This window comes from Psammomys obesus, unplaced genomic scaffold (genome assembly GCF_907164565.1).
Source record: "Psammomys obesus unplaced genomic scaffold, mPsaObe1.curated_primary_1811, whole genome shotgun sequence".
NCBI lineage: Eukaryota > Metazoa > Chordata > Mammalia > Rodentia > Muridae > Psammomys > Psammomys obesus.
In genome coordinates this window covers 15,719,108-15,733,463 of record NW_026585626.1, presented here as the reverse complement: position 1 = coordinate 15,733,463, position 14,356 = coordinate 15,719,108, and the positions used below count along the sequence as shown (strand labels likewise).

General features: G+C 41.5%; 1 protein-coding gene across 6 annotated transcripts in view; it reads right to left on the bottom strand.

The window, feature by feature from the left end:
• Ascc1 (activating signal cointegrator 1 complex subunit 1) overlaps window positions 1–14,356 on the bottom strand; it is a 92,137-nt gene that overhangs the window by 20,958 nt on the left and 56,823 nt on the right. For all 6 annotated transcript variants that reach the window (XM_055614466.1, XM_055614457.1, XM_055614459.1 and 3 more), the window contains 2 exons: window positions 14,015–14,139; window positions 11,878–11,963 (listed from right to left, as the gene is read on the bottom strand). In XM_055614466.1, coding sequence (XP_055470441.1) covers window positions 11,878–11,963; window positions 14,015–14,139 — 211 coding nt within the window. The remainder of the gene's footprint in view (window positions 1–11,877; window positions 11,964–14,014; window positions 14,140–14,356) is intronic.

Genomic DNA, 14,356 nt, shown 5'->3' with positions numbered 1-14,356 from the left:
AGAAAGAAAGAAAGAAAGAAAGAAAGAAAGAAAGAAAGAAAGAAAGAAAGAAAGAAAGAAAAAAAGCAGAGTTGCACTAGGTGAGCTAGAATGTAATTAACTAGGAGCTGGGAAGATAAGTTCATAAACTGCTTACCACACAAGCATCTTCTGAGTCCAGTCCCCCAACAAACGTGTTCATATGCACACACTAAATAATACAATAATAATACTAAATAATACAATAATACAATACTAGTTTTTCTTAAAGAAAAACTAGTTGTATAAAAGGTTTTTTTTTAAGATTGATTGATTCATTGATTACAGTGTTCTGTCTGCACTAGATCTCATTATAGATCGTTGTGAGCCACCATGTGGTTGCTGGGAATTGAACTCAGGATCTTTGGAAGAACAGCCAGTGCTCTTAACCTCTGAGCCATCTCTCCAGCCCTGTATAAAAGTTTTAATGTGAAGAAGAACTGAGAGAGGGACCTGATGTTGACCTCTGGCCTCCACACAAGCACACATGCTCATAAACACACACATACAAAAAGAGATGATTAAGCTATTCTAAGCCAGGGTTCAGTAATCCCCATATGACCAAACTGTGCTCCAGGACAAGTATATGAGCCACAAGAGCTGTGCATTCTGCTGGAAATGGAACACCAGGCCTCACATACACCTGTCAGAGCTCTGCCACTTGCTGCAGTCTCCCTCAACAGTTTCAACTGAGTGCCACATAATTTCTCATGCCCTGTGACTCTGCCAGTGTGTTCCTTGTCCTGTGCCGCCACTGAAAACACAGAGCTTATTCTTGTTCTGAAGAACAAACACCAGGTGCTCAGCCACACTGGGTCTTCTGGCCCCCTGCTGACCACCACTCCAAGCTTATAGTCTGAAGTTCTGTCCAAAAGATGCCTGTGCTTACAGACTTGTAAGATAATTACTTTTCTTTCTTTCTCCCCCATCCCCGGTTATCTGAGATAAGGTCTTGTTATGTACCCCTGATCTTAAAATTCTTGATCCCCCTGTCTCGGTCTCTGGAGTGTTGAGATTACATGTATATGTTGCCATCTCCAGCTGAAGCGATTCCTCCCTTCCCCTTCTTTCCCCTCCCCATGTGTGTGTGTGTTGGGGGGGGGGGGTTTGCACTCGAGCCAGGATACACTGTATCAGCCAGAGGTAAACTCTGTGGAGTGCTCTCTCCTCCCATCTTCGCATGAGTTCTGGGGATTGAACTCTGGTATAAACTAGTGTATATGTTCTCTTTCTCTTTTATATCATCTTATTTTTTTTAGATTCATTTATTTATTATTTATTATTTATTATGTATTCACTGTTCTGCCTGCATGTACACCTGCATGTCAGAAGAGGGCACCAGATCTTATTATAGATGGTCATGAGCCACCATGTGGTTCCTGGGAATTGAACTCAGGACCTTTCAATGAGCAGCCAGTGCTCTTAACCTCTGAGCCATCTCTCCAGCCCCATCATCTTACCTTTATATACAAGAAAAATCCTCCAGAGTTGTTCCTCCCATGCCTAGGTCATGTGACTGTCAAGGGTAATGTGGCTACTTCCGATAACATGCAGAGAAGCTGTTCCACAGCAGCATCATGTCAAGTGAGCTGCACTTAGTATGTAAGCAGGAAAAGTTTGCTATGTGAGCTGCATGTCTGATAGACAGAAAACTAGAATTACTCAATAAAGGTTGGAAAGTTACAAATCACAAGATCTTAGCAGGTCTTAGCATCTGAGAAAATAAAACCAGTCACAGACAAGGAGAAAAGGAGAATTAGAATAATTGCATGAGAAATATCCAGTACCTATCAACATGTACACTGTATTTTCAATGGGCATTGGCTTTATCACAGTGATGTTGCTTTTTCTAAAGAATTTAATCATTATGTGTGAAATTAACAAAGACAAAAAAGAAAAAGAGAAAAAAATTTACTAAAAAGAAAAAGAGATGAGAGAAGTGACATCTGCTTTCTGACTTTACTAAATAAGATAAAATGTTCAAATCCTAGGGGCTAGAAATGCAGCTCAATTTGTGAAGTGCTGCCCTAATCTTCAAAAAGCCATGTTCCACCCCAGGACATTAACCAAGGGTAACTGAGCACAGGAGCAATCCTAGCACTCAGGAGGGGAGGCCAGAGGATCAGAAGGAGTTCACTGTTGGCTACATAGTGGAGTTTAAAAGCAGCCTGGACTACATGAAACTGTCTCAAAAAAACAAAACAACTTACTTTTTTCAAGTCATAGGAAGATCAGGCAGCAAAGATGATGTCATATGCAGCATGAAGCTGGAGATAGAGATGTAGCCCCAAGTGCAGCTGGCAGCTGCTCATCCTCTCCTACTGCAATGGCTTTAGTCAAAAGGATTTCAGAAAAATTTGAGTATTAAAGAAAAAATTAAAAAGCGAAGTAACGAAAAAACAATTTGCAGGGATGGTGATGCTTGAGCTGAGAATTCAATTGTACAAAATTATATAACAAATACAATTCTCTTCCTCAAGCAAGAGAATATACTTGTAATGCTTTTTCTTTGCAGGCAACACTTTAATTGAGACAGGGTCTAACATGCTGGCCCCAAACTCTTGATCATCCTGCCCCCACCTCACAAATATTTCAGGCATGTACCACTCTCCCTGGTTCATGTGGCTCTCGGGATAAAATCCAGTGCATGTCAGACAAGCCCTCTACTGACTGAGCTGTACCTCTAGCCCTCAAACAACAATTTTTAAGCTGTGAGACTCCTGGCTTTTGGTGTACCATAAAAGAGCTTAACAGAAAGACACACATGGTATATAGGTCACTTATATAGACCTATAAGATAGGATAAACATACTAAAATATGTACGCCTAAAGAAGATAAACAAGAAAGAGGTCCAGAGATAAGATGATCAATCCTCATCTAGAAAGACAAAGAGGATGGACATTGGAAATAGGAGGAAACAAGTAACAGGACAGTAGCCTACCACAAAAGGCACCTGAAAGACTCTACCTAGCAGTGTATCAAAGCAGATGCTGAGACCCATAACCAAAACTTTGGCAGAGTGTAGGGAATCATATGAAGGAAGGAGGAATTAGTATATCCTAGAGGGGACAGGGAGCCCCACAAGACCAAATAAATCTGAGCACAGGGGTCTTCTATGAAACTGTTTATCCAACCAAGAACCATGCACGGATATAACCTACAACCCCTGCTCAGACATGGCCCATGGTAGCTCAGTATCCAAGTGGGTTCCCTAGTAAGGGAGACAGGAATTGTTTCTGATATGAACTCATGAGCTTCCCCTCCCCCTTGAGGGAGGAGCAGCCTTGCTAGGCCACAGAAAAGGACATTGTAACCATCCTGAACAGATACCTGATAAGCTAGGGCCAGATGGAAGGAGAGGAGGACACCCCCTCTCAGTGGACTCAGAAGGGGCAGGGAGGAGATGAGGGAGGGAGGGGAGGATTGGGAGGTAAAGAGGGCTACAGCTGGGATACAAGTGAATGTATAAAATTATTTAAAAATAAAAAAATATTTTAAAAAAACATTCTCAGATGTATGTGGTAAATGTAATTCTTTCACCATTAAATGTGAATTATCAACAACAACAACAAAAAGAGCTTAAAAGTCAACTTTCCATACATAAAGCAAGTAAGTGCCAGTTAGACCACTGAGAAGACAATAAAAACTCTTGCCTTGCAAGTCTGAGGACCTAAGTTCAACCACAGGCTCCCACAGTCAGTGGAGAGAACCATTTCTGAAAAGATGTCTTTTGACTGTTACATGCACAACATGGCTCATGTGTACCTAACATACATACATATGAACACACATACAAATAAATAAAAATTAAAAAAAAAAAAATAAAAATCTCTTTAAACTAAGATCAGTAACTCCTAGGCTTACTACAAAAGTAATGTAACAGAACCACCCAAGAGACATGAGAGGGTGCAGAGAATCACAACTTAATCACAGCATTGAGGAAAAAAATTGGGAAAATTGAGGCAGGAACTGACAAAGTGCTGGAGGTGCTTTGTAGAGTTTAAGAGGGAAGAATAGGTACAAACACCATTAGGTGTGGAGGCTCACGCACTGGGAGGCTGAGTCAGAATGGAGAGCTCAAGGCCAGCTTGAGCTACTGTCTCATAAAACACTAAAACCCAGAACAAATGGACTTTACAGCTATCATACTTAATGGTGAAAACCTGACATTTTCCTGCTAAGTCAGGAATAAGTCAAAGATGCCCCTATCACCCCTGCCTTTCAGAACATACTCAAAGTCCTAGAAAGTAAGAAAAAAATAAGTAAATAAAAGGAATACCTACTTGGAAGGAAGCAATGTAACAATCTTTTGTCACCATTGGTATAATATTCTTGTGGAATGTATACAATTTACCCCTGTTCATTCAAATGCTGATTTCTCTACCCCAAAACCTGGTTTCAATCTGGACACTGCATTGTGATGTTTATTCTAGGCATCACTTGTCTCAAGTTTGTGTAAACATGCCACCATTTGTTCTCTGTATTTTCAATTAAACAACCAACCAATGCTGAGCAATAGAGAGAATAGGGTAGGACATCCTGGTCTGGAGGGGAGGAGAAAGAAGCAAGTGCGGGGAGTAAGAGAGGAGAGTTCAGGAAGAGAGAACTTGGAACCATGAGTAGAGATGAACTGGACCTAAGATATGAATAAAAGCAAGTATAATGTGGGAAATCTGAATGGGAGGAAACTATGTGGGCTTGAAGGTTTAGGATAGATAACTAGTGCCCAGCATTGTGCTCTAGGTTAATTAAATAAATCCTAGTTTCTTTGTAGTGATTTGGGTATATAGCTGGTTTAGGAATAACCACTGTTTAGTTAAAAGACAAATCAATATTAAACTTTAATATTCAACAACATGTTACAGAGAACATGATGGTCTAGGTAAAAAATCCAAGTTGGGCATGGTGGCTCATGCCCAATTCCAGCACTCAGGAAGCAGAGGCAGACAGAACTCTTAAGTTTCCAGACAGCCTGGTCTACATAGTGAGCTCTAGGGCAGCCAAGGTGACACAGTAAGACCTTGCCCCATAAAAACAAAAACAACAAAAAACAAACCACCTCTCTTAGACTTAGTGATAATATCTATCATGCTTATAAGACACTTACAAGTGTCAGTTTTATATTTATCATCAGTGAGCAATCAGCAATTGACATTAAAATAGAGGCTAGAAGCTGGGCTGTAGTGGTTCATGCCTTTAATCTCAGCACACAGAAGGCAGAGGCAGGCAGAACTCTTGAGTTTGAGGCCAGCCTAGTCTACAGAACAAGTTTCAGGATAGCCAGGGCTACATTGAGAAACCCTGTCTCAAAACAAACAAAACAAAACCAAAAAGGGGAGTGGAAAAAGGACAGGACTGCAAAGATAGCTCAGTGGTTAGGAACACTGGCTATTCTTCCAAAGGACATGGGTTTGATTCCCAGTATCTACATGGCTCACAACCATCTGTAATTCTAGTTCTGTGGAATCCAGCACCCTCTTCTGGCCTCCAAGGGTACCAGGAATATATATGGTTCACAGACATGCAGGCAAAACATTCACAAGTAAATGAAATTAAATAAATTTTAAATGAAGTATCATTTATCCTGACATCCCAAAAGGAAAGATAAAAAGCTAACAAAATTAAGTAATCTCTATCTGAGGAAACCACAAAACAAAAAAAACAAACCCTAAAACTAAATAATTCATGGATAGCTCCAACTTGATTTGTTGATTTTAAGACAACTTCAATCAAATCCCCAGAAAAAAATTCTATGGATATCAACAAATTGATTCTAAAGTTTATTTAGAAATAAAAAAAAAAAAAGATAGCCAAATACTGAAAAACAGTCAGACGACCGACACTATCCAACCTCAACTCCTACCATGAAGGTAGAAGATGACAGTGGGATCTTGGGTGAAAACTGACAGATGTAGTAAGGAAGTGGAACTCCCACATCCAAGGAAGCATGGTCCTAACTGGGGAAATGAGGAAACAGAGGCAGGACAGACACACAGCAGCACTTACAGGAAGGAAACAGGGGCAGAACAGACACATAGCTCTGTCTGCTTTATCAGAGGCAGATGCACCCACACAATGTACAACAAAGACCAAGAATGAGCCTCATGTAAACGATGGACTTGAGGTTCACTCTGCAACAAAAGCAGAGTGTGGGCCGTGTTCTACTTCCTGACCTGGCCAGCAGTTATGCTGTTTCTATGATTCTTTCAGACAATATATATATGGTCTGCCCATGTACATTTGCAGAAAAACAAAAACAAAAACAAAAACTCCCTTACGAAATTCAAACTTCCTTTATGAAAACTTCTCTAAGTAAAACTAACTATCTCACTGAAATGCATCCATTCTGGGGATTTCTCTGAAGGCTGTTCTTTATAATATATATGGAAGCTCTTTATAATATTCATGGAAGCTTTCTCCTAAAGAAGCTCCTGTCTAGGCTTTGGACAAGGTCTCTCTCTCTTTCTTTTTTTTTTTTTGTTTTTATTTTTTTTTAATTTTATTTTTTTCTTATCAGTTACGTAATTGTGGTATTTTTACACAATGGAATACTACTCAGCAATCAAAAAGGAGGAAGTCATGAAATTTGCAGGCAAATGGTGGGACCTAGAAAAGATCATCCTGAGTGAAATATCCCAGAAGGAGAAAGACAAACACGGTATAAACTCACTTATATAGACCTATAAGATATGATAAACATAATGAAATCTATACATCTAAAAAAGATAATCAAGAGAGCGGACATGGGGTAAGATTATCAATCCTCGTTTTGAAAGACAGATGGGATGCACATTAAACATTGACTCTCTCTCTCTTTCATGGGCGCTCACGCAGCCTCTGAAATGATGTTCCACCCTCTTTCCTAATCACTCTCCTATACAAAGGCCTGACTGTGCCTCCCCACCAAGATCACATAGCTCTCTCTCCTAATGAGGCTCAGTTCTAAAAGTTAAAAATAAATAAATGAGATGCATTTATCCTTTCTGATTTACTCTTAAGGACTCTAAGGAAGGGAAACAGGATCAAGTGAAAATAAAATGCTATAACTCTAGTTCACATCTAAATCTAGTCTCAGGATGACAGGAATGACTGAAATGATATTTTAGGAGAAACTATTAAAATTAATATACCCAGCTTAATGCTGCCAGTCTCCTAAGTTTAAGCAATTCTCATAATAAATTAATGTCCCCAGACTCGCCTTATATTTTTCACATTGTTTTGTTTTTGTTTTTGAGAGAGTCATGTTCTGCAGCCTAAGCTGGCCTGGAGCTTATTAGCTCAGGGTGGCCTTAAATGTACAACAATCCTTTTGCCTCAGCTCCCACTCCCAAGTGCTAGGGTTACACACATGAGTTAGGATATCAGGATTAAAATAAACTTCCCCTTCCAGTTCCAAAGAATAAACCCAGGGCCTTGTGCACGCTAGGCAAGCAATCACCACCAAGCTGCATCTTCAGCTCCATTTTGGTATTTCTAAGACCTGGTCTCAGTAAGTTGCCAAGGTGGGCCTTAGACTTGTCATCTTCCTGAATAGCTTGTGAACAGCTGAGATTACTGGCCTGCATCACTCAGCCTGTATGAGGAGTTTCTAGGTCTTTAAGGAAAAGGCAGCACCCTCTGGTCTGGGACCTGCAGTGTTTTCCATGGCCTCTGAGACTTCTTGGTTTGACTTTGCCACCTAGGACTGCTTCCTCAGTCTGTAGTCTACACACATTGGTGAGCAGTCTGTTGAGGGAGAGTCTTAGAGACAGATTCTGTTACTTCAGGCTACTTCCCAAGTCTCCCAAACAGAAGGCCATCATAACTGGCTGTCAGGGGCTGCTGATGATGACCAATCACTTCTTCCCTTAGCTCCCTCTGTCTTAATGTCAGTCTTGTTTCTCCAGTTCCATGGCCTCACAGCCAATGGCTACACAAACAGCATCTCCCCTACCACCTCTTAGAAATGGAAACTCTCAGGTAGCATCATCCTATTACTTTATACTGGGCCATCTTCACTAATGCATCCTCCTTCTAGAGCTATCACCTGCCATAAAAACACCATAGCTGACTATGTCTTCTCCTTGTCTGCTTTGAATGGCATAGCAGAGTAATTCCTTGTCAGGTCCTCCTTCCAAAGCCTTTCAAAGGGAATTCTTATTTTAACTCGGAATAAGCACACTAGTCAATTACAGCCTCTTTGGCTCTCAACAGAGCTACACAAAAGAAAAAAGTACCTTCTAAAAGCCATTAGGGACTTTTTTCTTATTACTAAAGCACTGAGAACACATACTATTTCATGGAGCCAAGAAGATCTATTTCCCTTCTGAAGCAGAGCAGCAATCGGCAGGCACTAATTAAATTCCTACAGCAATGAGCAATGACTTTTTCCAGCGTTGTCTCTCCATGACTAGCTGAGGAGCTTGACTTTATCCAATCCTCCCACAGACACTCTTGATCCCTGCTCTGTACATAGCTGTTAGTGTGCTGCACAGTAAGACTGCGCTCCTTAGTACCCAATGTGGTTAGCTTACTATTTAATCAGTCAGTTCCTATCTTCTTAATGACTTTATTTTACTTTCTTAAAATAACTTTGAGGTCTGTGAAATAGTTCATTCTGAAAAAATACCTGCCACCAAGTCTGACTACCTGAGTCTGATCCCTGGGACTCTAAGGTGAAAGGGAGGAATCAACTCAAGCAAGATGTCATCTGGCCTCCATATGCTGTGTGCATGTAATTTAAAACTCAAAATAAGCAAGGCTTGGTGGTGCACACCCTTAATCCCAGCATTTGGGAGACAGAGGCAGGCTGATCTCTATGAATTCAAGGATACCCTGGTGTATATAATGAGTTCCAAGACAGCCATGGCTACATAATAAGATCCTGTCTCAAAATACAAAAATTAAAATAAGAATAATTTCATCATTAAAATATAAAAACAATTGGCTGGTTTTCTAAATATTTTCTTTCATTTCCAGGGTTTCACAGGGTTTGGGTTCTCATGTTCTAGTTGACACAGCAATTCCAAAAGGTGGTCAGCTGCAGTTACACAGGGTGTATTGATGCTGGCGTGGTATGCCAATTACACCCACAGTACCTTGATTTGGTTGAAACATAACTGAAAGATTCTACTTTCTGGAACTAATTATTTAAGAGTAAAAGAAGAGAAACTACATATATTAGAGGATGCTCTGTCTTGTGTTCAAAGGTACTTAATTCCCTTCTACACATCCACCTACTGCCTGCTAAACTGTATCCCTTAGAGGTTGTATTCCCAAAATGCATGAACTGAGTCCTAACCACTGTTTCACTTTCAGAGTCAAGAAGTTTTTACTGGTGGTGGATTCAGCATGGAATTCTGACTGTCATTATTTTGGTGCTGGAGCATCCAGCTTCTACTGAACACATATTCTATCATTGGCCTACTGCTCAGCCTCAAAAGTATACCCCACCACTTAGGAGTTTTAATTAGCCATTACTCTGGTTCTGACAGACATGACCTCAAATATCTTATGCTCTCCACCGATATACCAATCACTTTGCACAGAACAGCAGGAAAATGCTAAAACCAAAAGTTATGAGTATTTTCTGGACTGTAGTCTATGCCACTAACTAAAACTACTTTTGGCAAGTCTAACCACAGTGGATCCTGTGTCAGAGACTCAGATGAGGAATTACACTAACTGGTCTCCAACCTCTCCCAGCGCCCAACTCTAAACTGAGGAGGAATGGAAATGGGTACTGTGGCAGAGTGGTGTTTGTTAACACTAGAGGGAGCTATACTCATGCCATCATAGGGTATTCAGGTCTCCCCAGATTTATGGTCCTGGAGGAGGGGGGAGAATGGGTGTGCTGGACAAGCATTCCACCACAGCATCCCACAAGCACCACCATCCTTGAATACCAGTTCCATGTTTATGATGTAGCTTGTAGGTGAGGGGCCAGCTGACATGAATTCAGTTGTAATTAACATCACCATTCTTCTATTGGATTCAATGCTTCTCTCCCTCTATTTCCTTGGTTTGAGAATTTTCCATTCATTGCTAGTGTTTGTTTCATTGGTTTTTGAGACAGGGTCTTATGTAGCTCAGGCCAACCTCAGACTCACTGAGGTTCTGATGCTTCTCCTTCCATCTCCTAAATTCAGCTTACACCGTGTCGGCCTTACTTTGGTTTTTGCTGTCGTTGGTTTGAAAAAAAATTTTTTTTTTTTTTTTTTAAGAAAAAGATGGAGAAAGAAATTCTTTAGGAACAGCTTAAAGCCAACTTGATTCTCATGGAATTAAAATGAAGCTCAAATAGCCTGTGGTACAAGTCAGGAACGAGTTTTGAGATGAGGTAAAGGAAGGGAAGCAGGGAAGGGAAAGGAAAGGACAGGCACACCAAAGATGAAGCGGCTCTGATCATCATACACACTGTGATGGCTAATCTTGACAACACATGGAATCAACTAAAACTAAAGCAGTTGGGCACGCCTGTGAGGGATTTTCCTTAACTAGGTCATCTGAGGGGGGAACCCCACGACAAACACAGATCATCTGATGTGATAAGACCCACCCTAAACCTGGGTCACACCTTCTTGTGCCAGGCTATATGAAGGACATGAAAAAGGGAAGTGCTTTCTCTTTGCCTGCTTACTCTCACTCTCACCAGCAAGTTCATTCCTTTGCTAGTACCAGAACCTACTTCTTTGGGATTCCAGTGTATACTGAAGATCAGCCAGGATATCCAGCTTCAAGGACTGTGTTAGGATCCGTAAGCAAGCATCTCTACGGCCAGCCCCAAGGGACCTGACAAACCAGATATCAGGCTTCAGAGAGAACCTACAGACCACCTGAAACCACCTGCGCATGCTCCAGGTCACCTTATAAGAGAACTCGCACCACCTCCAATCTCTTTCCCTCTCTCTCTCTCTCTCTCTCCTACCCTGCCCAGAGAAGTCTCTGTGACCCCTTCCCCCTTTCCTCAATAAACTTCCCACATGGAACCAGTCATGTGGTGTGACTTGTAAACCCGCTATGTGACTTTGCTGCACAATCCCAACAGACTGAAGGGCTATCTTGAACTTTCCATCAAGAGATAGCCAGTTGGACCAGATGTTCCACAGCCTGTAAGCAACTCTAATAAATACCCCTTTAATATGTATAAATTCAGTCTTTCTGCTCCTCTACAAAACCTTGCCTAATAGGCATGCACACCCTCTCTCCCTCTAGAAAACACTCCTGGCCTGGAAATCGTGTGACCATCACCAAGCAAGGGAATCATCAAAAACCTGTTTGTTTGTCTTTGCCCAGAGGAACAACAGCACGTTAACCTGTACAGTGCAGGAGACAGAGACATGCAAGGCCCAAGAGCTCCTTGCACTTCTGTCTCAGAGATTAATGTGATTCAGAACAGCCAGGTATCAGCAGGCAGACACCAACTACCTGCTTTTAGGCTGCTCCTGAGTAAAACAGACTAGAAGTAACCTTGGAGAGCAACTCTGTGGGTGAAGAGATAAAAAATGAACTAGATCAAAATAATTTTTTAAATGCAAACTCAAACCTCTAGAGTATAAAGTAAAATTCACTAGGTTCAAATCAAGTATCAAAGTAGCCAGGAAATGTTACTCTTTGTTAAATCATGAATTTCAAATACTCAAGAAGATCAATGGACAAACGGATGGATGGATGGATGGATGGATGGATGGATGGATGGATGGATGGATGGATGGATGGATCTAGGGATCTCCCCCAATACCTCTCTCTGACATTAAAATATTTTGCTATCCTTTCATGAAAAGCAGGAGGAAACATAAAACTTATAAAGTGGCAACCTGCTTCTTCCCTCACTAAGGGTATCACTAAAAGACTTCTACGTCCCCGGGCATCATACTGACCTTTAATATGTTTCGGCCATCAAATGATTCTCTTTCCTTGAAGATATATTTGCCATCTGCTGTGTAGAGATTGTACCTGCCTTCAGCTGTAAATAATCCAAAGAAAGTGTGAGAAGAACCTGAAAAGTTTGTTTGTACCTACCCTCTTGCGTGTCTACAGGTCCACATGCTGACTAGCAAACTTTTTACCTCCTGTTTAGAAAGCTGCACAAGGTAGGGGAAAAGCAGCTAAGAGTCAATAGAGGACGCTTCCCTAGCTGCAACCCCCAACTCCTTGTATGTATTTTCATTCATTCGGCATTCTCCAAGCACTGGGTAACTAAGGAGCTCCACCACGGACCGCCGTTCTCCACTAAGTCACCTTTGAGGTTCTACAACCCCCAAATAAATGGCATGTTGTTTTAATTGTATTAGAATACACAAAAGCTGGGGACTGGAGAGATGGCTCAGGGGCAAAGAGCATTGCTTGCCCTTCCTGAGGTCCTGATTTCAATTCCCAGCAACTACTGGTGTGAATGCAGACAGACATTGTATACATAAGAAGTAAATAAATCTTAAAAAAAAAAAAAAGAAAAGAAATATGCTTGCTTCATTAAAAAAAAAAAAACCACACACACACAGAGAAGCTCACAATAGACTATTCAAAATTTCTGGTGTCCAGGCTTTAGGTTGACTCCCTAAGAACTCCCTTCCAAATTCAGGGGAGGGGTATTACCATTGAAGCTATCCTTACATCCTACACCGAAAGACAGCAAGTCCATGACCTTGGCCTACGCAAAACTATACTCTAGCTAACTAAGTTAAATTGGGTTGCATGTCCCAAAAGATGTCCTTAAAGGACAGCCAGAAGATTATCAAAGGGAACAGACAAGAGAAAAAAAAAAAGTAGCATATCTTTTCATGTCCTTTTCAAGTAAAAATTTCAATACAGGGAAAAGAAAATTCAAAGGACCCTCAAGAATTATTTAACTTTCAGCATGTTTTCTGACTGGTAACCCTTTCCTGCCTGCCAACAGACCATCTGCAAGCATTTCTATTTCTACTCTTTCCTGCCTACCTACCGACCACCTATAAGAATCCGTATTTCTAGTCTTTCCTGCTTACAGACAATCTACACGCATTCCTGTTTCTACTTTTCAGTATCTCTCATATTGTACAGGTCTGAAGATCCCAGATCAGAACTGAAGAAGTTGCCCAGAGTTCTAAAAATTCCATGAGCTATCTGTGTGGGAACTCCTGACCTAGCTTGCATGGCCAGTATACTAAAGAAGATGCCAGTCTCAGGCATACCCCTCAGCTTACAGGAAAAAAAAAAAAAAAAAAACAGACATGGTAGAACTCTCCAGCACTTGGGATATAGAAGCAGGAGATCAAAAAAGTTCAGGGTCATCTTCCTCTGCATGGCAAATTTAAGGCCAGCCTGGGTTACATGAGATCCTGTCTCAAAAATACAAACAACAAATAAAAACAGCTTCCCTGCTATGAACAAAGAACTTAATCAGTTTGGAAAAAAAGTAAATGAATACCCCCCCCCAAAAAAAAAAACACAACAAAAAACCTTGTTAAAAAGTAGAAACTGTGGTAGGAAGATGCTCAGTCAGTAAATATGAGCCATGCAAGTATGAGGACCTCACTGAGCTTAACCCCCAGAACCAGCACTGTGGAACACTTATACTTTAGCCCAAAAGAAGTAGAGATAGGAGGATCTGGAACTCACTGGAGAGCCAGATTATCTTACTGAGTTATAGGCACATGGGAGACCATCTCAAAAAACAGGGTGGATGGCACTGAGAAGGGGGCAGGGCAGGGAGACTGAGGCTCTGCACTGTTTAGGTTGAGTTTACATGGGCATCTTAAATCCTTTCTAGGGGAGAGATGTTAAGGAGTAGAAGTAGGGCCTATGCATACCAAGCAAGGCCTTTACCCTAAACTGCTCCCCAGCCCTCAGCTCATATTTTTGTTTGCAAAATCTTACAGCCCCATATGTAGCAGAAGTAAGTGCATGCCCCTGACACTTCCACTGGGTTCATTACAACAAAGGCATATCAGAGGTTTGTGGCTGCCACTCATTTAAGGATCTAGCTGGTCACAGAGGCCTTGCTGATCATAGCTCTGCCACAGCTCCGGGGGAACTTACCGTTGGGGTCTTTTCGGAGGAGTGTGTTCATGACAGTGGCATGCAGCTTCACACTGCTCCACTCCTTCACTATCAGCCCCAATGCCTGGAAGCGCTCAAGTACTCGGTCAGCCAGTTCCTGCAGCCTGAGGTTGAAGCACCAAAATCTTAGTAAACTCCAAACCCTGAACACCAATTAGCACGAATGGAGTCTGTGCTCTGTGCCAGTCATGCAAAGCCCTGCTCCAACAGGGGAAGAGGCTATAGCCCCACCAGAACTCACTGTATGAGCAAGAAGGCAACCTTGGAAACAAGTCACTGCCACAAGCCTGGGCACCCAGGTGACTGAGGTAGGGAGTCATA